At 41.2% G+C, this 25723-nt stretch overlaps 1 protein-coding gene across 2 annotated transcripts in view; it reads right to left on the bottom strand.

The window, feature by feature from the left end:
* The window catches only part of PRKCA (protein kinase C alpha), a 122134-nt gene that overhangs the window by 5198 nt on the left and 91213 nt on the right, over window positions 1-25723 (bottom strand). The window contains exons 9-16 of one of the 2 annotated variants that reach the window (XM_065647649.1): window positions 15867-15890; window positions 13162-13305; window positions 12229-12402; window positions 11228-11319; window positions 9575-9637; window positions 9239-9377; window positions 3378-3458; window positions 2064-2171 (exon numbers count right to left, since the gene is read on the bottom strand). In XM_065647649.1, coding sequence (XP_065503721.1) covers window positions 2064-2171; window positions 3378-3458; window positions 9239-9377; window positions 9575-9637; window positions 11228-11319; window positions 12229-12402; window positions 13162-13305; window positions 15867-15890 — 825 coding nt within the window. The remainder of the gene's footprint in view (window positions 1-2063; window positions 2172-3377; window positions 3459-9238; window positions 9378-9574; window positions 9638-11227; window positions 11320-12228; window positions 12403-13161; window positions 13306-15866; window positions 15891-25723) is intronic. The other variant, XM_065647650.1, reaches the window with a different exon arrangement.

Here is a 25723-nt window from a genome sequence, read left to right as displayed (position 1 = left end):
ATCGATTAAACTTAATAAATTCCAATATACTAAAGCTGTACAAAGTACAACCCCCCCTTTCATCTTTCTGGGCTTGTTCGAGACATCTCATTACAGAGTCTACAATTTCTTGGCACCCAGCTGACAGTATCTAATCTGCGTTTCCTCCGTTGCATCCTTAATGACATGCTGGTCAATACTACACCCAGCTGCAGAGATTAAGCAGACTTAGAAAAAAAACCCCAAAACAACAAAACAAACCCACCAGCGCTGCATGCCTGGAAACAGTAATGTGCTCCTTAATTATCAAGCTCCTCAAAAGCTTTTGAATTGATATGTACATTAGGGACTGTGTAATGTAGCCTTCAACTCTCAGTCCCAGTATGGTGGGGACTTTTTAAAGCTCTTTTACAAATTAGATATGATTAATATACTGTGACACCTCAACACATCTTTTTAAAAGCTCAGCTGTACTGCTTGAGTCTCCCTCCAAATGCTGAGTTGATCAGATTCCAATTCTGAACCTAAAATAAAAGCGACTCTGCGCAGACTTTGGGAAGTCAGCTGTGCACTGGGCAAGGAATTGCATCCTGCTTCAAGCTTAACAGCAACTTTGCCATTTTTGTTACATTTTCTAAACCCCTTGCTTTAACGGTAGGTGATATAAGAAAATGTGGATGATGATTCCACTAGCGTTAATTCTGTTTCTGTTACCAAACCCAACAAACTCTGTATTGGTGCAGTAGATGTCAAGCAAACGATTCTATTTCAAGAGCACAGCGGGCACGTTCCTCTTGCCCCACGGTGCACAGCCCGGGGTTGCGGAGCTACTGCTGACCACGAAGGTTCAGAAGATTTCTCGAATTGCCTTCTTAGCTCAGGTATAATGCTCACCGAAATTTGGGATTAATTTGTTAGTTTAATACAGAAGACGAAGGCGTTATTACCACAGAGACTTGACCCTGAAGCTAGTGGTGCCGTGTGATTTGAGCTCCCTGACCTCCCTTTGCATAAGCACCTTGCAAAACAGCAAAAGCAGGAGAGCTGACAACATGGTAATTAGATCAAGTTCAAACTGTGCTGTTTGAAGATATGATTTGCACAAGGCATCAATCTGCATGTACTTTGCAAAAATACATCATGCTCAGTTTTTGTTGGCCAGCATGTCTACACCGGGATAGGCTCCAAAATTAGAGCGCTCTTTCCTTCTACCTTGTTCTGAACAGCTTTTCTTTTTCTTGTCGGCTTTCCCTTAAGGGATTAATATCCAGCTCGTGTACAATACTTCATCAATGGTTGCAAGGGAAAGGAAGAAAGTAAATACCAAATTAACTAAGTGCACTGATATTTTATCAGTGTTAAGTAAGACATCAAAGTAACACTTTATAGACGGTGGTTTGGAAAAGCTGCAGACTGACAGTACTCTGGGGAATCACATGGAGTCAAGGGAAAGTCTAATGAATTCTTTTTTTTCTGAGCTAATCCCCTGAAGTTAAACCTATTATTTTCCTGGAAAAAAACCTAAATTAACTTAGAAGCTCAGACAAATTTTAGGCCCCACAGGTTACAACTGGGTCAGGATTTCCCCACAGTTTCCTTGTGTTTACACTAAAGATTTCCACATAAGCTCATCCTTACCTACATTTAAAAATTATTCTTACTAGCTCTTCTATCGCTCGGCATACCGGGCTGAGGACCGCAGCATGTTCGGCGGTGTATCTGGTGTACCTGGTGCATCCATCTGAGCTGAGATACGTCCTCGCCTTGCAAAACCCGGGTTGTGCTGCTGAGGGTCAGGAGGAAAGGTGCTCGGAGACGGTTCACATCGTCGTCCTGTTTACGCATTCTGCTTTGGATTTGGCAGCTACTGATTCTGACATTTGCTCTTACCGAAAAACAAGCAGACACAGCAGGAAGAGCCGAACACTTCTCCGGGACACCAAGCGGTGAGCATTTCACGGCAACACCGCTTAGCACAGCCTGACAGAAGCTGCACTTAAAAATACTACAGTGCCACATCCAAACCAGACACATTTAGTTATTCACAAGGATTGCCAAAAATGAACTTCATGGTAATATCTTACCCCCTTGCAGATGGAGACAGCTTCTTTGGACAGCGATTTTGGATAGGAAACGTTATGCTCCATTATGGACTGGAAAAGTTCGTCTTCATCTTCTCCATCAAATGGAGGCTGTTGAAAATACATCACAGGTAAGTATCTGCTGACCCAGAAGTCAGCGTTCATCAGTCTCAGGCAGAAATTGAGGAGACAATTTCATTTCTGCCCCCAGTATGGCAGTTGGGCTAAGGAAATGTGTGCAGGATTATCTTTGTGACCATCTTTAATCAGCTTTTAAAGCTACTGTGCACCAGACAGCCAAAATACTTCAAAGGGTGAAGTCTGGAGACCGCAACTTCCAATTACCTTGTATTAAGGTATATCCGTTCCTCACTTGATTCCCGTTAAACTCCAGTTTGTTTTTTGAGATGTAGCTGTAGACTCTGCTTCTGTGGAGACTGTATCACAAGTAAGGGCTGCATTTTATTTTGAAATATGGGTGATGAGAAAAGTGCCCGTGGGTGAGTCCCCAGGATCCGGCACCGCGCAAAGCTCAAGTAACGGTAAAGCTCATTTTCTCAAAAGCATTCAAGATGCCTGATAGTTGCAATGCAGACTGTAAATGTTAACAACTGCAATTGCTACACTTCAAAAACTTTAAAAATGTTGACTGGAATTTAGCAGAGAAACAATTATAAGGCATTTGTTAAAAATGTACATTTTAAGCTCAGGAAACGCATGCCTTTAGCTAACGCTCATTGAAAGCCAATTGCACAAATCTTTTTGAACTCAGGACTAATAGAATTGTTCAAAATTGGTAGTTATCTGCCATTTACAGTGTTGCTCTCTCCTTGAGTGACTCAGCGAGCAGCATGTCATTAGCTGTGCAGAATAAGGGGTCTGCAACTGAGCAGATTTCAAGTGGCGAGACCCATACTTTACCCCTAGGACATATAGTACAAAAACTGTATTCTTGTGACTGAACTGCAATACAGAGCATACACACGCTCTTATTATGTCTCCCTGTGGTTTCAAACCACTAAATGATATTTCTTCCATTTGCCATGCATTTTCCTGCTCAAGTGCCTCCCATTCCATTTTGAAGATGGCTATTTATAACATTATTAGAGTACAAAGGAGCCGTATTCAAAGGCGGTGCTTGATTATGTGGGTGCAATACAAAGAGCTTAAAGCCTAAATACATTCTCAGCGGAGTCAGTCAGGAGGACAAGGAGATAATATCAGTATGAAAGGGCCCAGCCCTGTCCCCTAAGGGTCCAACCCTTTGGGGTGCCGGGACACAGAGAGGTCACGGCGAGCCGGGGGGGAGACTCTTACCTGCCCCGCCAACATCTCATAGAGCAGCACTCCGTACGCCCACCAGTCCACAGACTTCCCGTACGGCTGGTAAGCAATAATCTGTACAATCGCAAAAAAACAAAACCAAAACAAAACACAAAGAAAAAACCCCTATGTTAGCCGACACCTAGTCTTGTGACATATCATATTTCCTTGAAAAAGCCCAGAAAGCCAGCTCCTCACTCCAGCTACTCATCGGTTTCAATGGGAGTTGAACCGTTTTGCAAACGTTAGTCTAGACTCCCCCACGTCTTTTGGTTCCCCGCTATCTTGGGAAATGTGGCTCTTGGGACACCCTGGCACGTGTGCTGGAAGGCAAAGGAGGATGCGCAGCAGCACGAGGTGGGAGACAAGGCAAACATGTTATTCATCCATTTGTGTCAAAGCCTGAAATCATGAGACTCACTTAACTTACAGATTATCAATAATTAAACCTTTCTTTTCAACATTTATCTTTTTGTTCTGCTGTAAAAGGAATCAAAATTTAAGAAAAGAGCAAAACCCTGAAATGTTCAGTTCCATCTTCCCAAGTTGCATGATTAAGATACTCTTAGTATGAAGCTAAATACCAGGTCCACCAAAAAGAAAGGGGTTTCTGCTGTTCAGCCTAATGGAAATTTCAAGTATTTTGCATCTTCTGGGTTCACATCTGACTCACGCAGAAGCACAAACTGAGTTCTGACACGAGAACCTGCAAGTGCCACCCGCACGCACCTCCCCTCGTGCATCTTTTTCTTTAATCAAGGCCTCTTCAGAGATCAGCGTTAATCTATTTAAGAGATGCATCTGGGCATGCTATAGAGGGGTTTTGAGGTGGAGCACTTCTCTCGGACCTCCTTCTAAATAACTGTGACGGATCCTGTGAGGCGTGAAGGGACGCAGAACGTCCCGGTCACTGTCCCTCCGCTGCAGGGACAGCATCAGCCTCCGACTGCTCCAGCAGAACACGCGCAGAACGATTTGCAGTCATTACTCCAGACGGGCTTGCATTTATTCTGCTGTCTGCGCGTGTTTTTATTCTTGGTGAAACGAATTGCTAAGACGAGTACACATCACATATCCTAGATTTTTTTTTTAGCTTTCTGAAAGAGGAGTCAAACTGGTTAGTTTTGGAGTTCCTCAGGAAAAAAAATGAGTCATCGGTTGAATAAAGCAGGACTGCCTGGCTACTAAGTAAAACCATAGCCTCTATGTGAACACGGTTTTCACTGAGATAACAGCAGCACATGAATTAAAAATTACTGCAATGCTTCTAAGCAAAGAATTTCAAAATCAATTGCACCTTGAAGTACATTACACGTCCAGAGGTAATAACAAGATTCTCAGCTGTAAGGTCCTACACAAAGGCAATCTTTATTAGGTATCTTTTAGCAGTAACACGGGATTTAAAATATATGTTTGGGACATTATTTTATATTGTAGTAGCTGAAATGCTTGGTTGCTCTCCCTTTCGTTTCTATCACAAGTTCCCAAAGGTCCACTGGCATCAATGTGACTTCTTGAGAGAACAAACACTTCCAAAATTTTATCCAGAAAAACTACTGGCCTTTGCACACAGAAAATGATGAAACATTTCATCCTCAACCCTTCTCTGACAACCTCTCCTTGCCTTATGGAAGAAAGTATTGTATCAGAAAAAAAAAGAGGAGTATTTTTCAGGTCATTAATATGTAAGGGCAGAACGTTTTGTACACTAAGTGTGCTTCACGTTACTAGTTTTGGTAGGAAGAATTTCTTTCAGTCAGCAAATGAGAAGAAGATAGATCCACAGCACTGCGAAAGAAGATGCTGCTACACCCGCCTGGTCCTCAGCCCGGCACTGAGGTCTGTCCAGGAGGCCACAGACTGTTTCTTCTCCTACTGTGAGTTTTATGGGATTATTGAGGAGAGGAAATATTTTAAATACAGCAAAGCAATGTCATAAAATGAAAGATGTAACAAAGCACAGACTCAGTGATGCTGTTTGTTTATCCAGCAAGAGGTGACTCAAGATTGGGTTGTTCTCTAAATAGCATTCTCATCAGCAAATGTAATCTGCCCCAATTAAATCTGCCTTTGTGAGAGAACAGCAAACAGAATCATCAAGAGAAACAGAATTAACATCAGAAAAAGCTCCTACATTTAACTTAACATATGGTCAGCGTCACTAAACCTTCCCAAACCAGTTGTGTGATGAGAATGGGACTGGAGAAATACGGACGACGAGTTCCACCGGGACTGGAGAGGTGCCGCTGCAGAAAAGTCCCACTGCAAACGCAACGAAAACAATTCTGCATCGAATGTACCGCAATGTAGGAAAAGCTGGTACTGTCAATGTCTGCTGCTGTGCACCGGAAGGTTGTTTCCTTTAATCCTAATGAAATACACCCAGTTTGAACACCCAACTTAATCCTGGTAAGGATGTGATACAAGTGGAACACAGAAAAGCAATCTGTCGTGTTCATTCACCAACCTGCGTGTCGTGCATGCAAACAGTGGTTATACTCATAATATTGGGAGCTATTCAAAGCATTAATTGGAAAATGTAAACGCGAGGAAGGAACGCTCACTTCAAGGAAGGAATTACATGTGGGAGGAAGCAGATGAGTTTTCAATATACAGTCAAACACACATTGGTACAGTCAGCAAGTCCTAAATGTCGTATTTGCAGTAGTTCCCTCCTCCTCATTCAGAAATCATCATGTTTTACCCACCAGCTGCTGCACTCTGAGCTGTCACTGCCTGCCTTGAGCAGCTGCCTAAATAATCCTACCGGCAGGTACAAATTCTGGTATCTTTTAGAATACAGAAGGGTTCACTGATGCAAGCTCCTGTCTCAGCACAGTGTGCAGAGCAGACCCACAGAGCCGTGAGGCTCTTCATGGACCCAGAAACCAAGATCTCTTCCTCCTCCAGCTACAATCTCTGCTTTCCACTGGCCAGGGAGGAGCAGAAAGCTCATAAAACCCTTCCCTTCCCCTCCTCCTCCATCATTAATTTAAATTACTCCCTTTTCCACCTCCTTTTCCATTTCAAATGTCCCATTTTACCCATCTATTACCATATTTTAAGAGCTCTTCATTTTCAGGTTCCGTGGATTTGAGAGCTCAGGAAGACCTCACATGGAATTTCTCTCACCAAGCCAAATTGGCGGAGGAATGTCGATCTTTTTTTCCTTTTTTTTTTTTTCTTTTTCTTTTTTGCCTCCAAGGAAGGCACAGTTAACAGCACGACAGAGATGAACACCAGAAATTTGTAGGAAAGTTTAGATCACTGCAGCTTGCAGCTGGTAGCCAGTGGGATGAAAAGATTATATCCCAGAGGCAAGAGAGAAAGCAGTTTGTGAACATATCTTCTATCTACTGTAAGAGTTAAAACTTAGTTATTAAAAGAAATAAATATTACCAGCACAAGAAAGTCAAATGTGCACTTTCCAAATCTCTATAATACTTATTAGCCTCCCACAATCCCAGCAAATGCAAGGTTAGAACTTGAAGTTTCGAGGCTATTAGAGAAGGAGATGGGAAACAGAGTTTCTAATGTAAATTCTTCTGAAATTCAGAATCAGCTCTGGCTGCTGCGGGGATGCTGGTGGGGGGCTCGGTCCTGCCCGCCGGGCTGTGCTGGCACATCCAGCCCCTTCTGTCTCTCTTGACCAGTCAAGGAAATACAAATTATTCGATTTCATGGCTATTTTACCACTCCGACCATACGGATTTAAGTTCAGCACATCAGTAAATAGTCTTTACTGCCTGACAGAAGTGGTCGATCTACCAGTTTAACCTCTACGTGTTCCTCAATCGCACAGGATAAAAAAATGAATATTTATTCCAGTGTGTTATACATCCAAGCAATAACAAATGATAACTTCCCCAGTCACAAGGAAAGGAAAGCATTATTTTACAGTACACCAAATACTGATGAAAAGAGCTAATTCTCTATGTTTGAGTGACACATGCTCACATGACTACTCTACTCTAGATGCCTTCAACAGTTTATTTAGATTTAGCTCATTTACCTCCACCCGTCAGGGAACGGTACCGTGCAAATGCATCCTCATTATAATCTATTATAAATTTTAGGCCATGGTTACACGCTGAAATGCTCCTGCAAGCAAAACACGAACCTTACTTTGAAGTTTACCACAGATCTAGGTAGCAATTTGTCAGTCACAATAATGTCTTCAGAAACTAAAGAATATCAGTCAACTAAAAAAAAAACCAAACCCCACAAAAGAATCTGTTAATAAGAGAATAGAAAGACAATTTCCTCCCAGTTACTGAATGTTTTGGTAAAAGGTTCATTTCTTTATATGAAATTTCCAAATAAAGTAAAATAAATAATTCCATCACTGACCCATACTGAGCATTTTGGCACTGACAACACGTTCTTTGCTATTAACTGGCACGAGACTATTGCCACAGAAAGGACACTTTTTAATTTGTAATATTGGCTTCCTTTATGTTTTGACAGGAGCAACTGAAATACTGCTCTGGCTGTTCTCATATCCTGCTGCAAGCAACAGTAATTTGTGAAAAAACCAAGGTTTTATAATACACAATATTTCACTCTGAAAAGCATGAATTAGGAACTGGTAAGAAACAAACTATTTTTCATTCCAATTTCACGGAGATGACAAAATTCACCTTAGACACTAATTTACTTGTCCATGTATAAATCTCCCATATTCCAACAAACATTCATTTACAGCCAGAAATGTTCCAGCCAGAGCTGCCTCTTGCCCAGCACTCAGTGAAAAACTGAGTCTCTTGGATCAGGATTCAGCTCTTGTATTGAATTTGCAGCCAAACAAATCAAGGCTCTCGAAAGCTCAATATGCACAAATACCAGGTTTTAATATTCATATATGTGAATCCTTTCCAAATCACCACATGTGCTTGTTTTTAGTGTTTTATACCTAAACTATTGAAATACAAATCATACCCAGACTAAAAATCTCAAATCTAAGCTCGCATTTATCACAGCGCTTTAAAATAAAACTGTGTTCCTCATGATCAAATTTTCATTTTGGACAGGCTGGTGTTTGAACGTGATTTTCAGTGGCTTGAATGCAGCACAGGTATCATCAAGTCACAGAAAACTGAAGGCAAATTATGGATTTATGATGTCTACTCCATTCAAGCCCTGATCTGATAGCTCAGTTGAGGCTTTCGATGACCGGACCATTCCAGGGATCGACTGCAGGAGCTCATGAGCTTTCAAGGCCCCTTCCAGCCCAAACTGTTCTGTGACCCTGCACTGTCTGAAAGACACGGACTGGAAAAAACTACAGTAGTTTTCCAGGGAAAACCTTCAACACCTCACGAGTCCCTTCCCAAAAATCAATGAGTGGTTTGCGGTTTCCTCAAAATGGCAAATAATCCTTTAAATATATGTATTTTGGCAGCTGTGTGAACCCGTGGAGAAATCCATTAAAGAAGCTACGTTTGCTCCCACTAAAATGTTTGCTGACCTCATCAACAACCTCGGCAACACCCCTGAAGTCTCTAGGACTTCACAAATTGAAGCACACAGTTCAGTATAACAACATCTCCAGGCTACAAATTTAAAACCACGTCATGATCCCACTTTTTGAGTTTTTTGCTAGCGTGAACAAAATCCGAAGCACTGATCTCGTAAAGCTAGGTTTTCAATCAACTAGGTATTTTTAAAAATAGTGAAGTCCTATTGATAATATTGTATTCATTCACGAAGATATTCAATATACCTGCAGAAGGATAAGTGGTACCATCCATGGTACAATCCAGGGCTACAGCTATCAAAACTCGGTGGTGTAAAATGTGCGTAGGGACAATTTTCATTTGAGAGACTAAAAGGTTCTTGAAATGGTCAATATTTACCTCTGGTGCAATGTAGTCTGGAGTGCCACAGAAGGTCCTGGTTGTTACTCCGTTTAACATGTGTTCTTTGCACATTCCAAAATCAGCAATTTTAATGTGTCCTTCTGAATCCAACATCACGTTATCGAGTTTCAGATCTCTATGAGGAATCACAGCAATTTAACGTTAATGTTTAGGATCAATGAGGGCAAATTTACCCACTTGAGTCTGGGTGAGGAATGTGTGTAGGAATTTGGGGGGCAGAGGGGACAGGAGCGCACATACACGACAGTCTATGAGGGACCTTTTGTGGTTTTAAAAATAGTTCAGGAATTACTTCTGTGAGATTCTACTCACCTATAAACAATCCCTTTGTTATGGAGAAAGAATAGCCCGATTGAGATCTCCGCTGCATAGAATCTGTATGAAAAAAACCAAGTGATTTCTTATTCTATTCCATGATTTCCTTCTGACAAAACATTTTAGAAATGCATCATGGTAAAGCGTGAGAATATAACAGCACATAAAGTATATAATGCGTAGTTTGTATATATATATACAAAAAAGTATAAAAATATATATTACAGGCAGATGACATAAAAGACACCTTTATTTCAATTTGACTTTGACAGACATTTTCAAGTATTTGATGGTAAAATAACGCAGAATTTTTTTAGAAATTGAAAATGTCTCCCAGGACCACAAAAAATGATGCGGCTGCAGCACAGCATTTCACCGCACTGATCTGACTCTGCCCGCAAAGGTCACTCTCTCTAATCACATATCAACGCTCAATTCACGTTGCAATTCATATGGCATGAAATAATTTGCAGAAATAGTATTCCTTTATACAGGCTGTTAATGGATTAATTACATAAAGCTAATTTAAATGATTACCATATAAAATATAATTGCTGAATGTAGTTAAAGGATATATAATATTGATGGGTGTTTGAAGCCAGTTGCTGTGGAACTATGCAAATTAGATGCAGGAGGATAATTTAAAGATGAGATTAATTTTTAGGCTAGTTCTGAAACACTTCTCAGAGGTGTTTGCGAACGCCTGTGCTGGAAGATGCTCCACAGGCGTGAGCTGTCATAAAGCACCGTAAATTGCAACGGGTGTTGGCAAGTGACTTGAGCTGGGAGTCAAGGATGATCTGACACCATCTCGTTTTTATTTAGAAAGTTGTTGAAATTTTGTTCCATATCTCAAATACTTATACTTAGAAGGCCTTACATTTAAATAAGCCCTGATTACTTAAGTCAAACCAAGAAATTATTTTAGCTGAATTCTTAAAACAGTTGGTCATAGTCGATTTTAAAGTTTTATTGGTAAATGATTTATGGAACACTAATAATTGATGATGAGATGTTATAAGCATGACTGAAGGGGTATTGATGGATCTATTTACATTTTAATATGCTACAGATCATTATCAGTAGCTCACTGATGTGCCAGATGCACAATTACCTAAAAGGGATCATGTATATAAACAACTTCTAACCATTTGTTAACTCATCGCTAATGAAACTTCTACAGCAAAGCAGGATCACAGAGCTTCTTATAAGCTACACATTGAATTTATCTTGTATAAACTACCATTTATATTGCAACGCTGAGTCTGTTTGTACTGGCTTTCCTTATAATATTAATTCAGACTGAAATGTTCTGCTCACTTTTTTATGTTGGCTTTTAAAAACAACACCAGAATACCAAGTAACATCTTTAATTTCCTGTTGCCTAGTTTAAATTCTTGTCACTTTTAAAGTAGGCATTGCATGCCTTTGTTCTTGCTGTATTTTTGAATAAAAAGGCACAGCTACCTTTGGTCCATGTGTGCAAACAACATTTTTTAGCATAACCTTCAGCTTTTTGGCCTTAGAGCACAGTAAAAAAAGGCCAGCTTAGACTTCACACTGAATCTGGGAAGAAGAAGAAACCTAAGCCTCTTACAGGGTAAAATTAAGATGATGACATGATTTAAATATATAAACGTGAACACTCACACTGCTTGTGGCTCCTTAAATTTTCCTACTTGCTGAATGTGATACATGAGATCACCCCCATTCACATACTCCATAACAAAATAGAGACGGTCCTAGGATAGAGTATCAAAGACGCACATGAACACATTAGAGAAAATATTAGATATGCACTGATGAGCAAAAGAGTCACTAGCATGTTACTATAAACCTTTTAAGATTATTAGGCCTGGTTGTACATTCTGGCAAAACCGACAGCTCAGGAAATGGAAGTGGAATGTTCTGTAAAACCTGCAAGAGTAAGTGACTGAGGAGATCTGTCTAGATTGGCCAATTTTAATGACGTGTTTTTATTTATTATTTGTCTACAATGGTTCCCATAATTATTCACATATAGTTCTGTCTGGAAAATCTCTCTCTCTCTCTCTAAAACTAAATGTAGAAAAAAAAAAATTAAAGATGGTTAGAAATTCTTGCTTTGAAGATATTTCTAATCCTTCCTAACACATTTTCCTTTGGAAGATGGGAGATATTATTTTGATTATTAAAAAGAGGCAAGAAGAAAAGTAGTTGTAGGGTTTACAAAAGTATCTGGAAACTTTACAAGTGACACTAAATTAATTTCTTGTAGGTGCATATTTCAGCTAGAGGAAGATGGTGATATGGTATTTTGCAGGGAGATTCTTCTTGCACACTGAGGACTTTTAAAGGCCATATCCAGGTATCTCGAATCAAACATGACCATAAAATATTTGAGCGCACTTAAGTAATATTTTCCCACTCGGTGACTTTCAGACAATAAGACTTAAAACAGTAGGTATGACCCCCAGTTTTCAGACGACCGAAACCCAGGCTGAATATTTAAAATACAAAGGATAATCGCACGCAGTACCTCTTGGCCATTTTTTATGTGCAGAAACTACGATATATAGGTTGGATGATACTAAATGTCATTGAACTGACAAAATCCATGATCACATAGCATGCAAAACATGAGGGTGGCAAGAAAGACGGAGCTCACGTACAACTGTTTGGAAACAGGAGTGAAGCTGTGTCAGGAACGGTGGCTTATCTTGCAACGCCAGGACTCGTTTTTCCACCATGGTACATTCAACATCATCGTCCTGAATCACCACGTCTTTTTTCAGTATTTTGATCGCATAGAGCTCCTCTGTCCCCTTCCTGTCCGCCAGCATCACCTGCACAAACAGAAACCACTGGGTGAAAACCTTCCCGACTGCCAAGGAGAGAAGGCGACTTATCTACCTGAAGATTTGTACAGCTGGCAATCCAGCTTTCCCTTTTATTGGTACAGACTGACTCGATCAAAAGCCCAAAAATGTCATTATTACTCACCCACTGCAATGAGCTGCAGCAGCCGTTTCAGACAAAGCCTGCGCCAAAACCCGCTGGTTAATCACAGGCACGTTGCCAACAGGCCGAGAAAATGTTAAGTCCCACAAGACTTCTTCAGTAAAGGGCACTTTATCATATAAGTAGTTGTTCAAACAGACAGAAAAATAGCAGTCCTTTCTTTCAGCTAACAGATTTCAGATATATATATATATGTATATACTATTCCTGTTTTTTCCCCAAACTCAGCCTTATCGATGTTGGTGACTTACAGAACTGGCAGAGGGACCTGGGTAGTAAAGCCAGAAAAGTAGACTTCATTTCCTTGAAACTGCCGAGAAGTGGGGATCTAAAAGTCAGCAACTGTTTCTTACATCCTGCCCAACAGTCTGAGTTTTTTAGTTTGTTTTGTTTGTTTTCAAGAAAACTGTCCAATCATGCCCGAAGCCTGCTTGTCCTTAGGGAACCAGCCTATTCCATGTTAAGAAATCCTCCCTCAAAAATGCACGTCCCTTTGCTCCGTAGAGAATTCTTCATTCATTCTTCCTCAAGAAAAAAAATTTAAAAAAAGAATAAAGAGTGGAACAGTACTGCAGAATTCCTACCTTTCCGAAGCTCCCCTTTCCAAGAACCATGAGAAAGTTGAAATCTGTCAGCTTCACCCTGTCCAGGTTGTTGGACGGCACGCTTGAGCTCTTGTCTTCTGTTGGAGTAATGACTTTGTTACCAGCTGGCCCAAGTTTGGCTTTCTGAAGAACACACACACACATACACACACAAAAACAGGAAAGTAAGAAGAGGAGCCCGTTTTCTTGGCCGGATGGGTCAGTGGGTGAAGGTCAGAACTGAAGATGACCAGATTTGAGGCGGCATTCCCAGGAGAGAGGCTGCATAACAAAATCTGCACAGACACAACTTCAAAGACTCATTCCAGCAATGCTTTTGACATTATTGAGTGAATTAAAGTGGAAAACTGTGTTCAGGTATAACCAGATGAAAGCAGTTATACTTATCTGGTTACAAGAGCAAAACCAAAGCAAAAAACAAAGTCGAAGCAAAAAAAAAAAAAAGGTCACTTATTTCATGCCAAAAGCAGGTTTATCTCCTGGTTTTGTTTTGAAATACAAGAAATGCTTTTCAAAAATATCATGCTATAAACTACACAGGGTATTTTAGGATACAAACAGTCTCTTCAATACATTCTCTTTTAAAATTTAATTCTTGAAGTCACTTCATAGCAAGAGTTAGGAAATCTTTCACATGCATTAAGAAAAATAACCCACATTAAAAACCCACCACAACACGTGAGAACTAATGCAAATGAACATGGCCACTTTCAAACTAGCGACACAATCAACTTTGATTTTCAATCAAGTGTTGATCTGGAAATATCACATACAAAGGCTCTGCCTTGGCAAGACAGGCTGGTTTGCAGAAAGTTGCAACAGTCTCAGTATTTCATACCACGCACCACAGAATTGCTCAAGTAAGTTGCATTTCAAATCTCTAAATTAATAGAAAAAAGTAAGACTCACCAAAACATAATGCAGGCTACAACCTAACATCCCTCTTTTTCTCGAAATAATCCCATATACCAGCAGAAGCGAAGCCAAGAGGGTTTAATAATACCTTGGGATTTAAGTGCTTTCCCTCATTTACCTAATGTGTTATTCTGGTAAATAACCTCTCTATGGTTAATTTACTTCATGCCATTGACATATGCTTGACATTTACGGATAACTAATTTTCTCACTGCACCACAAATGGACAGTATTTGCATATTATCACTGTTTTGCAGATAAAGAAAATTACAGCATTTAAAGTTCATTCAAAGTTACACAATCAATCGCCTTACAAGCCCGGCCTGGCATATACCTTTTGCAGCCTCGCTGGAAACTGGACAATGCAAACTTTTCCTCTCTTCAGGCATGTTTAAAAATGTAAGATTAAAAGGGACGACTTGATCCACAGACTCCAGCCCTGTACGACTGCAGGCAGTGATGCCAAGTAAACCTCTGATAAAATACCCAAGTCACTTGAAAAGCACGTTCAGATTGGATGACTCCTCCTGCAGCTTTATAAATGCAGAAAGTTCGTACCCTGCCACAGGGATAGGAATTTTGGCAGCTTTGAGTTTTTAAAAAAATTTATTATTTTTAAATTGTAATTGAGCTTAAACCGTGGAATTTCTTCCACCACTACTAGTACTTGCTGGCATGAAAGCAGCACTTGGAGAGGCTAATCAGGAGCATGTGTTGTGCGAAGATTTAGGAAAAGCCGGTCCTGGGCACCAGCCTAAGTCCCTGACTGTGCAAAGGAAGGGTGGTCCCTGGGCAGCCCCGGCCGCTGGAGCGCATCAGCGTCCGTGATGGAGCTCTGCGTCGCGACAAAGCTCCTTTTCAGGCCACAACGCAAGACCAAGCCGTAAGCCAAAGAAGTAAAAAGAGAAATATCCTAATAACCTCTATGTGCACAAGATGAAGAGACGGTTTAAAGGAGAAGCTTTGCTGGCCGTGTCTTTGCGATTCCCTCACACACGGGATCTCAGACAAGAGAACAGATCTTGTTCTTGTGCTACAAGAAGAGATTTCGATCTCGGCCTTTTCACCAAGTAAGGGAGATCTAAATCAGGCACTGAATACAAAATGCTGGCTTTATTTCTGCTATTTCAAACCCACTGGGTAGGTTGTCAGCAGTCTATCTGAAACCACAAATGAGCTTTTGTTCCGAGGCGGTTTGTTTCTTCGGGTCCACACCCCTGCTCGGGCAGGGAGCGCTTTCCGCAGTGCTGCGATCCCAGGGGGGAACGGCACTTTTTACAAAAAAAACCCCAAACGAGCGCTGGATTCATCAGCAGGTCCCAGCGCCGAAGGCACCGCGCTCGCTCGGATCAAGCACACGAGACAAAATTGTCGGGATCTGCAGGCGGCATCTTAAAATAATGTTAGAGAAGGCAGCCAAGGCCCCTGCACCCGCTCGGATTCAGTGAGCTGCAGGGACGTGCTGCTCTGCTCCCTCCTTTAATCTTTTTTTAATAGACGTCACTTTCAATTTGGTTTTTTTTTTTTTTTCCTGTGGTAGATTTTTAAGGAGAACATCCCATTCGGACAGGTGGGCACTGCATTCATTTTCAATTTACAAACTGCTTCACTTAACATCTTCGATAAAAACACAACGAAGCCAGCTTGCAGCGAGCAAACCAGGAAAACAGTATGTTAAAGATAAATTAGTCTGCGCTGGCAGCAGCAAAGTTAATCTGAAAAGAAACCAAGACATGCACATCGTCTTACTTCCTCCGGTTTGGACGCACCTTATCTCGGCCAGTTCTTTTACCCTGAAACCACAGGTGAGACACGTTTTATTTATTCAGCCCAAACGCACTTCTCCGTGGGGTCTTACAAAAGTTGCAGCGTGTTACACTGGAGAGTCTCTTGGAATGTGGTGTGTGCTTTTTGGAAAAGATGCCTCAGGTCTTGCAGTAAAAATGATTTCAATTTATTTTTAATCTAAGTGTAACAATTGTTATTTTAATTAGATATGAAGAGTTTTCTCCAAAACCTAACGATACGTGTGAGGCAAAGAAGAAAAATAAGCGGTTAGTGTATAGTAATCCATCATTGCACTTGATTTTCCATCACAGCAAATGTTCTTATTGAGTCTTCAAAACTTTCCGTTTTTTTTTACTGTGAAAACAATCTAATAGGACAAAAGAATAAATCTGAACATCGGTGTTTCTGCCTTCTAGTTACTAACTATAGTTCAGAAACTTAAGAATTACAGAGCAAAAAGACTGAATCGGTCATTTTTCCCATCAGCCAATAAATAAATAAAATTTGCGAAGAATCAAAAAAAAAAAACAACCCTACACAATTCACATTCCTACCCTCAGTCTCTTTAGGTCATTATGTTGGTGCTTTAACACTTGTATTGCTCGTTTTCCTTAATTTTCTTCCGCTGCTGCTTGCAGCATTCGCCTCAGCACATCGGGTGTGTTCCCGGAGGGAAAACAAATTGTGGGTTCCAAAACCGCCCAAACTTGCTGCCACCCCGGAGCACCGAGGGCAGGAACCCCCGTCCTTGCCCAGGAATAAGTATTCAAGCCAAAAAAAGGCCCCGTGACACGCGGTTCACTAGAGGATGCATTTCTGCGTTGTCAAGGCAACTCGCTCTCAGCAGGTTCACAGCTGCCCAGCGGGGAGATCTGCTGGTAACACGTTTTCAAGAGGAGAACGCGATAAATGAAAAAATATTTAGCAACAATACTGAATCCCCACCGCACGTGGGGAGGCGTACACTCCGCAGCACACGCGCTGTTAGGGAACACACGATTATCTCCGTGTTTCACCCACTACTGGTTCCAGTGACACCCGCCGGGAAAAGCCACCGAGAGCTCTGCCCCCGGCCCCTCCAGACCCACGGCTCCGCTCCCCATCACCCGCCAGCGTCCCACCCAAGCCGTGACATTCAGCGATTGAATGACGAGCACCAGAGAGCAGCGCCGGCTTCGGTCTGCAGTGCAAAACCCCACGGTTTTGGTTGCATGAGGGTCAGCGGTCCAAGGACGGACCGACCAGGCTTCATCTTGGATCCCAAGACTTTCCTGAGGTCCGTGGAGCAGGAACGTCCTCTTGCCACGACTCGGTCCCTCTGCAAAAGTCTAACGAACGAAATCCCTGCAGCTCACACCGCAACGGGTTCGCACCAGTTCTCTGCTAGACCCCAACGTGCTCTTCAAATGCCACCAGGCGATGGAACAAGCCACCTCACGCTACCCTGCCTTGCTCTTAATGCGTCTGTTCCTAATTCTGAAGTTAACCCAAAGCCACAGCTGGGCTGCAGGTAAAAATGGCAAAATAGGCGGTGAGAAGCGCGGAAAAGAACAGTGTGAACAGGAACGCTCGGGTTTCACCATTTCAGCCCCAGGAAGCTTCAGCCGCAAGTGTGAAGTTAACGCTCAGTTATGTCTGTCAATACCTGGACTCTACGTAGTAAACATCTGAGCAGCTCAGATCTCTGACAAACCGTAGACGTCACTGGCAGAACTGACAAAACTCACACTAAGGATGCAAAAAGGGGCAACTGAAATAACTCAGCCAAGTCTCAAGGAAGGACAAAAAGCCTATTCAGGTTTCCAGTCATGAAAGCTCGGTGGGGACTTTGATCAACAGGTCGAGCCATGAGCAAGCCTTTCATAAAGTCAATAAATCCAATACATTCCAAGGAGGAATCTGGAGGAAACAAACTCCCATTCACTGAAATGTTCTCCATCATCGTGGCAGCTTGTTTCTTACATTATTGCATTTCCAACTCCATGTAATTATAGATGCTATGAAGGACTATCAATTTCCTAGTTCATACAACTTAATTGTTAGGATGCTGAGAATCTGAAATGAGAAGAGTCCATTTCTAAGCCCCAGCAAGACCTAATACTTCACTGGACTGAGTCTTAAGCTTAATATCATAACCAAATGCAAGCTTATAATTCATTAGCTGAGAGTTTTGTAGTCACGGGAACTCCACAGAAAAGAGAAAGCTCAAGCCTGAGCTGCGGATGATTTGGGGACGGCACCAGCGTCACGTCTCCGTCCCACCTGAGCTGTGCTGCTCCTGGTCAGAGGAGAGAAGGAACGTCCTTGGCCATTTTACCTGTTCTCCTACAAAACATGTGCTGAGCAATCTGGGGAGATGCTTTTGCATCAAATTTCCTGTGAAACAGAGCAAAAGACACAGCTCTTGTGCTTCTGACCTTGGCTTGACAAGGAGGAAGGCAACCCATTCTTCTTCCCGTCTTACTGTGCACTCTCGCTCGTTCTTATTTGTTCCTCTCAAGAACAAGTAACTAACGAACTAAATTACAGAAATGCATTGCGCTAATGAGCATATACACACATATTTATCCATGAAGGAGCAGACTGAAGGTGCCTACAGGAGACATGGCAAAGCAGCCAGACACACGGGTGCAGGGAGACTCGTGAAACTGCATTCTAGCAAAGCTGCTTTGCAGCAAGGGCAACACCGAAAATATGCAAATAATCCGAAAGCTGCACTCATATTTATTTTCATGATGGTGACGTCACTATGGTGAACTACAACATAATTAGTAAAAAATGCAATATATAAAAATGAAGTAAAACATGCTTTTACTTCAATGGCTAAAATAGTTATTAAAAAAATAGCTAGAAAAAAAATCTTATTCCCATTGCTAACAAAAAGGCACAAAGGGAAACAGGATGTTTCATAAAAAGATAATGGTGATAAATCCCTACCTGGGAGTTAAATATGGACTATTTTATGTCTTTAGTTTTCCCCTCATTTCCTCTCCTCCACCCCTTAAACCTGTGTCATATTTACCCTTTTTTTTAGTAATAGTAAATTTATTTCAAGGATTTGCCTGAAAAAAAAATTGTGCCATATGTGAAAAGGATTAAAAATGCCCTTTTGCAGAGAGCATGTCCAAGAACACAGGGAAGCCCTCCTGAAGCCACCCACACATTGTGCTGCTTCGCTCATCACACAGGAACGATGACATCACAACGTACGGGAATTAATTTGGGTCACAAATTAAAGAAGAGAAAGCAGTGTGTCCCAAAAAGAATTCTAGATGATCAGTAACACTGAGTTATTTTGCCCAACCCTAGTATGAGCTGTGCATTTGGAACCCAGGCCTCTTGCAACGCCTTGCAGGCGCGCAAAATTCATGAGATTATTTTTTTATCATTGGTGGTGCCAGTTAAAAATCTTGAAAAAAGGGCTGTATGAAAAAACACTATAATGAATTTTATCAAACCAGCAGTTAAATTTAATGGGTTTGTATATTTCTAAATATACAGATACAAACAATGTGCATGACTTCATTTCTTTCAGGCCTTTTGCTGCAGCCCGGTTTTCGCTTTGGGAGCGATTCCATGTTCTGTACTGACCCCTTGTGGTTTCTCACTCCGAGGAGAAATAATTTTCTCAAGCTCAACATTATGTTAATTGGATGTTTACTTAGGATAAAGGTAGTGAAAGAACCCTAAAGGACAATATAAGAATTTAATATACCATACAGCATCTCAACAGAGTTGCTTCTTTCGGGGGGGTTATAATCACATTCCCTAATTTTTTAAATTTTTTTTTTTTACTGTTTCGTGTTGCTGTAGAGAAGTTAAAACTGTATGAAGTACCTGAACACACGATTTCTAAAAAATCCCCAAATTTGCCAGGCACAAGATTAAGGTAACCACATCCCCTCGAAAATGTACACAATGAAGTCGAATGACTATGAAAGAGAATAACTTGAAAAGAGATGTATTAATATCTACCCTAACATAGGAGTTTTGGGGATTATTGCCCTGGACAACGGACGCCTGGCTGTGAGCAGCACAATCTAGAGAGCGAAGAGTTCCCCGTTTGGCACTGTCAACATGTTTAATCTGTTTAATAATCCTGCGGCCACCTGAGTCTACTTTGTTTTCTGCCTTTATTGCCAAACCCAGCAACAGAGCAGATGAAATGTAATTAAAGAGGCTGCCTAGGAATAATACTCAAGAATCTTTGCAGAAATATCCTGTGATAGCGGTAATAAAAAACCCCTCAAACAACAAATACGATGGCAGAACTGCAAATCCCTAAGCGTCAAAAAAAGCACTGCTTTTATATACGCTTCATCATTTTTAATTACGCAAATTACTACTAATTTTCAATAATAAAACCCCCTATAGAATTTACTTTTAAGCATAAAACATTTCAATATGGACAAAAAAATAAAATTCTGCTCTAAAATAATCTTTAAGGACTTCAGTTCTACCTGATCGAAGCGCAAATCCCTGCGATCAAACACAACAGCCAAGAAAAGCTACAAATCCTTGGGATTCTGCATCCGGGTCTTAATAGGCTACATAATTATTGAACACACACACATACACACAGACACACAAAGATGAAGGTGTTTTCTGCATGATGTTGTGAAAATAAAATAATGTATTTAAATATATACTTTGCTAATGGAACAAATGCAGCATAAATGCATGATCCGTCCCAGTATCCGATAACTCCCTAAGCAAGTATTTATGCTGTTTGACCTCGCTCACAGCATTCTCAAATTTGCTATAAAATCATTTTTGTACATTTTGCTGCTTTCTAGCTCCGAAGTGTCACAATATCCTCAGGAACACAGCCTTCCTTCTTCATCGGCTCCTGCTGTTCCCTTTCAATTCCAATCCTGGAAACTTGGGAGCAGAAACCTCCCCGGCAGCCCCACATAAACTGATTATTTACAACGTTATTTCCAAGACATGCAAACGCCAGGGGTGATGAGCTCGGGGAACGCAGCGTGCGGCGATGCTTTGAGCTCAGGTTAGTGATGCGAACTCGCTGTTGGCAGCGAGCAGAGCGGGGATTTGTAATAATTTAGAGAGAAAAGACAGACAATAAACAGGGAAGCAGTTTTTCTCCATGAAATAGATGGAATTTTTGAGTGTTATCTTCGCATCAGAACAGGGTGCCAACTTTCTTTGCGGGAATTCATGTTTATAATTGACTAGGACTAAGTCTGAATTTTGCCCAAGAAGCAGCAGATGCAGGAAACTGTTCAGCTCTTTTTTTGGGTGCACTCCTATGATGGAAGCACAAATTGACCAAGGACTTTTCTCAGTTTATATCAGTGCACTTCCAGGTCTGGATTTTACGACGACGTGACAAAATTGTGTTAGACATAACTTTGTATTTATCCCAGATGGGGTTTTTCGGGGTAGCTTTTGCTCTTGTTTAAAATACGTTTAAACAGAGACACTTGTAACTTCACTGCATTAAACAAGTTCCATCAATTAAAGCAACACAGGATTTTATTTTCAAATAAGAAGAGGTGTAAAGGATTGAGGAAGGATAGTCCTCTTCCGTACGGGCTCTTCTGAGATAAAGATACCAGATAAAGAATCAAGGTTAAGAAAAAATAAGTTACTGATTACAAGACAAATGATTACTGCATTAGGAAATATTTGGCAATGACAAATGGCCTTTTTCATTGTTTTTTTTTCTGGTTCAGTATTAAAACATTCGGTAAAAACATGCATTAATAATACAAGCAACTCTTCAAAAATAAAACTTGATTTCTAAATTAAGTATTTTAAGCTTTGAGCTACAAGATGTAAACTGGTCTAGGTCAACTTGAATTATAAAAATAGTATTGGAAGATGATAACGGCTTCAGTAACAATGGCTTAGAGTCTTAAAACAGTTTACAACACAGGAGCTTCAAATTTCAATTTAAATTGTAATTCAACCAATGTATGAGACTGAAAGTGTGATTTGTGTTCGTAACCTTCGCCCTGAGAAAGTAAGATAATTTGTTAGACATACATGCAAATTCGAAGTTCCCATCGGTATGTTCTCAATGCTGATATGCATCTTTTATGGCAATAATTCAGTGAGGTGTGATTAGTGAAAGAAGTAAAATGGGAAGTAAACGGGTGAATTGGTAAATCAGGTATCAGAGCATCTGTGCATATGGGTAATATCTCTTATGATATAGTATACTCCAACTAACATATAGCAATATATGTAGTATATTATATCATAAAACATGCATGCTATGGTACGCAAATTTATCTATTTAAATATATGGTGAACATGAGCATCATTTAATCTGTGGAAGTTATTTAAAGTTCCATGAGTGTCTTTCAAATTAAAGATGCACCATTTTCCATGAGAAAGTGTCATTCATTTAACTAATTCCTTCAAAGGGAAAGGCACACGGCACCTGCTGAGGCTTGGTGACCCCTTTTTGTAAGTAAACTTCTAATCTAAGGAGGACTTTGTGACAAATTAGGGAAGATTCATACTTCAGTTGTTTTTCATCCATTAGAAAACACTTACAAGCCTTAGAAAAAAACAAGTGCATCCTTAAAACATGGTGAGAATGAAACTGAATTTAATAAACTTCAAACATTGGTCGAGGTGGTTGGGTGAAGAGGAAGGTGCAGGAGAACACCAAGGAGAAAACTACCTTGAAGAAGTGGGGATTGACATGACAGTCCTGGAAGAGACAGGAAAGGAGACACTGCGCCGTTAGTACAGGGCTGGCAAAGCAAAGCAACAACAATTAGTAGCAGAAGTAAATGAATAAAGACAGAGCAGCGAGGATACAGAAATGGACACGTCTGTTATGTACAGAAAAATCACGGCGGGGGCTCGGGGCAGCACGGCACAAGGACGGGCACTTCACAAAACTGCTCTGCAGCGTGGCACTCGGTCTGGAACACGCACACGCTTCATGCATGAACGTTCCTCGTGTTGTTAACCACTGCGATGCATCAAGCTAAATGTATGTATAGATGTATGCGGTCCGGGCTCTTACCAACTACGAGCACTGGAGACGGGTGACAGCACGAAAGTTATTTTTTACCTTTTTTTTTTGCCTTGTTTTGAGACACAAATTTAACCTTTATATAAGGGCTAAAGAAATCCCTGCTATCAATATGATCTTCTGTGTACACTCTTCACCTTAAACCACAACACGCAGACTGAGAAAAGCCCTACAGAAATCACAAGCTGATCAGAACTGAGACCAGCGATGGATGGCATCTGGTCAAGCAACTTCAAGTTCTCTACTTTCAGATACAGTGAGTGGATGGGAAGCCTCCAGATAACTGCATATGGGAATTCCCCATGCCAAACTATAGTATAGAACAGATGGAGTCATCTAACAGCATCTCTATAGTGCTGCAAACTATTCTCTAATGATTAAATCTGCACCATTTAAAATTAGGAACGAGTGCCACGGCCAAAAAAAGGAAGCTCTTCTTTTTATATCTCTATATGCATACTGAGTGTGGATTGATGTGCCAGTGATACTCTGGCTGGTCGCGATTTCGGTATAGCTCAGTGTCTGTCTCCTGAAAAGTCAATTTAATCTTTTCTTTCACAAATGGAAGCAGCAGCAACCTTATTTCTCTTTTCCCTGAACTGCTCTTGCTTCAAAATGGGAAAGCATACTGGTTAGATACAGGTATGGTAGAGATCATACCTTTTATTTATTTAAAAAAAAAAAAAAGAATAAAGTAAATGCAGTATAACAGCTCTGGGGCAAAAACATTGCCATCCTTCAAAGACTTAAGAGAAATGTCTAATGTTGTAAGACTTTACACAGACACCTGAAGAACTTTACTCACAATTTAACAAAATCACAAGCTCCTCTCCAGGTGTTTTTTTTTTTTGAATGAAAGTGTCATATTTAATTAGAAAACTCATTGGGTTCTTAAGCTACTGAAACAGTCCCTGGAGCCTTGTGCTACGGCCCCGGCTGTGCAAGTGCAGCGCGTTTACCCGACCTCCAGCTCAGAACTAAAACTGCTCCGGGATGCCCTGCTTGTTGATTAAAGGAAAGAAAGAAAATGTCCTTTTGACCTAAAACTGTTGTGAATATCAGAAAAATGCCAGCTTAATGCAGAAAGTACTGTCCTCCTCCTTCCTAATAAACCAGCTGGAAACTGCTTTAAAAAAAGAATAAAACTAAAGGGAGTGTTAAAGACCTAAGAAATGCAGTACCAGCCGTGAAACAAACAGATGATTTGCTGATGTTCAGAAAGGGAATGATAAATAAATGAAGGAGGTTTCTTTAGTGTTAGGGTATAACAAGATTGGAACTCATCGGAAAGCTTAACTGTGCCTTGAAATCTGTGGGCATTTTCAAATGCCGTTTAACACCAGCTGCACCGCACAGAGGGACACCTGATGGTGTCAGTGAACATCAGCTCTGCATGCAAGGAGACACGTACCGAGATAGGATACTAGTTCATAAAATCGTGTCTGCACAAGGATTCACACACAAGTTGGGTCAACCTAGATGCTGTCCTGCATATTGGGGGAGTTTAGCAGCACATCAGAAACAGAAATACCTACAGCTCCCCCGTCACTGGAGAGGTTCTAGGTATTTACAGCCGAGCCTGATGGCCAAGCACCACATTGTCCTGTCCTTACATTTAAAATGGTATGGGATCTTAAAGGGCATTTGCTTTAGGATCATAATAATAATAGTTATGTTTAGAAGCACCGAGGTGTCACCAAAATGTCACCACTTCCAATTTCTAGATACAGTATCTACCCTGTTTCCTCTCTCCTTATGTTTCGATCCGTTTAGTCTGCGAAACGGAACTACAGGCCTGGCTTCTGTGCAGCCTTCATCAGCAATTCCTCTGGCACAAAGCGGCTGTGGAAGTGACTCGTGTGATGATAACGTGAGAAGAGCCGAAGCAGCAGCCACGGGGTGTCCAGCCCCAGCAGCTGCAGTCCTGGCGATGCTGCAAAGCCGGGTCACGTCACTTCTTGGCAGCAAAACGTCCATTGGGCGAGTGGAAAATAATACATAAGAGCTGCTCCTGGATGGTTTACCCAGCACCTGCATCAATCCCAGCAAGGGGAGACTGGAAATGCAGCACAAAACCAGTACGGCCACTTCTCCTGCCTGGTCCCCCAGCCACAGGGGTTTATGGATCTGGCCCACCACGTCAACTAGTATAATAAACGAAAACGGTACCTGCTTTTCCTGACCATGACTGGTAACTATTTTGTAGAAAAAGTACTTATCAGAACAACTATACTTATACTTGTTACTTACACTTACTTACTTATCAGCAATTGTTTTATTGTGGAGTGATTTTATTGTTATTCACGCAGTTAAATGAGACGGTACAAAACCAGCAGCCGTGAAAAGCCGCTCGCACCGGCTGCAATCTCTAACCAAGCCCAGTTGGAAGCCGGTGGCCACGGCAGCAGATGGGGACGGACGTCCCCAAGGAGGCACCTCCCCAGCGCCACCAGAACGGTCCCGCCTGGATCCCCTCGGTGGGGACAGCACTCGGAGCTCTCTCTCCCAAACGAAGGGAATGATTTTGTTCTACTGAAACCTACACAAAGAGCTACGCTTAAAGAAAATCATTAGAACAAAAGCAAATGTCTGACATCTTAAAGAGGATGTACCAGGAGGACCATTAGGTATCTTCCCCACAGATGCCCTAAAATGAAGATTATATGAGCAGTAACCTATTCCCTTGTAACAACTTGCTTGGATGACTTCAATTAGCAAAGCTGCTTGTAGTGACTTGCTCCCATCGCTTAATATACCTTGTACTTGGTAAATGTATCCGCATGTAAGGATTATAGCTACACTGTTCTCTTTTTAATTAAAAAA

Source organism: Caloenas nicobarica, chromosome 18 (assembly GCF_036013445.1).
Source record: "Caloenas nicobarica isolate bCalNic1 chromosome 18, bCalNic1.hap1, whole genome shotgun sequence".
NCBI lineage: Eukaryota > Metazoa > Chordata > Aves > Columbiformes > Columbidae > Caloenas > Caloenas nicobarica.
The sequence above is the reverse complement of the archived record's forward strand: the minus strand, read 5'-3'. Positions and strand labels throughout refer to the sequence as shown.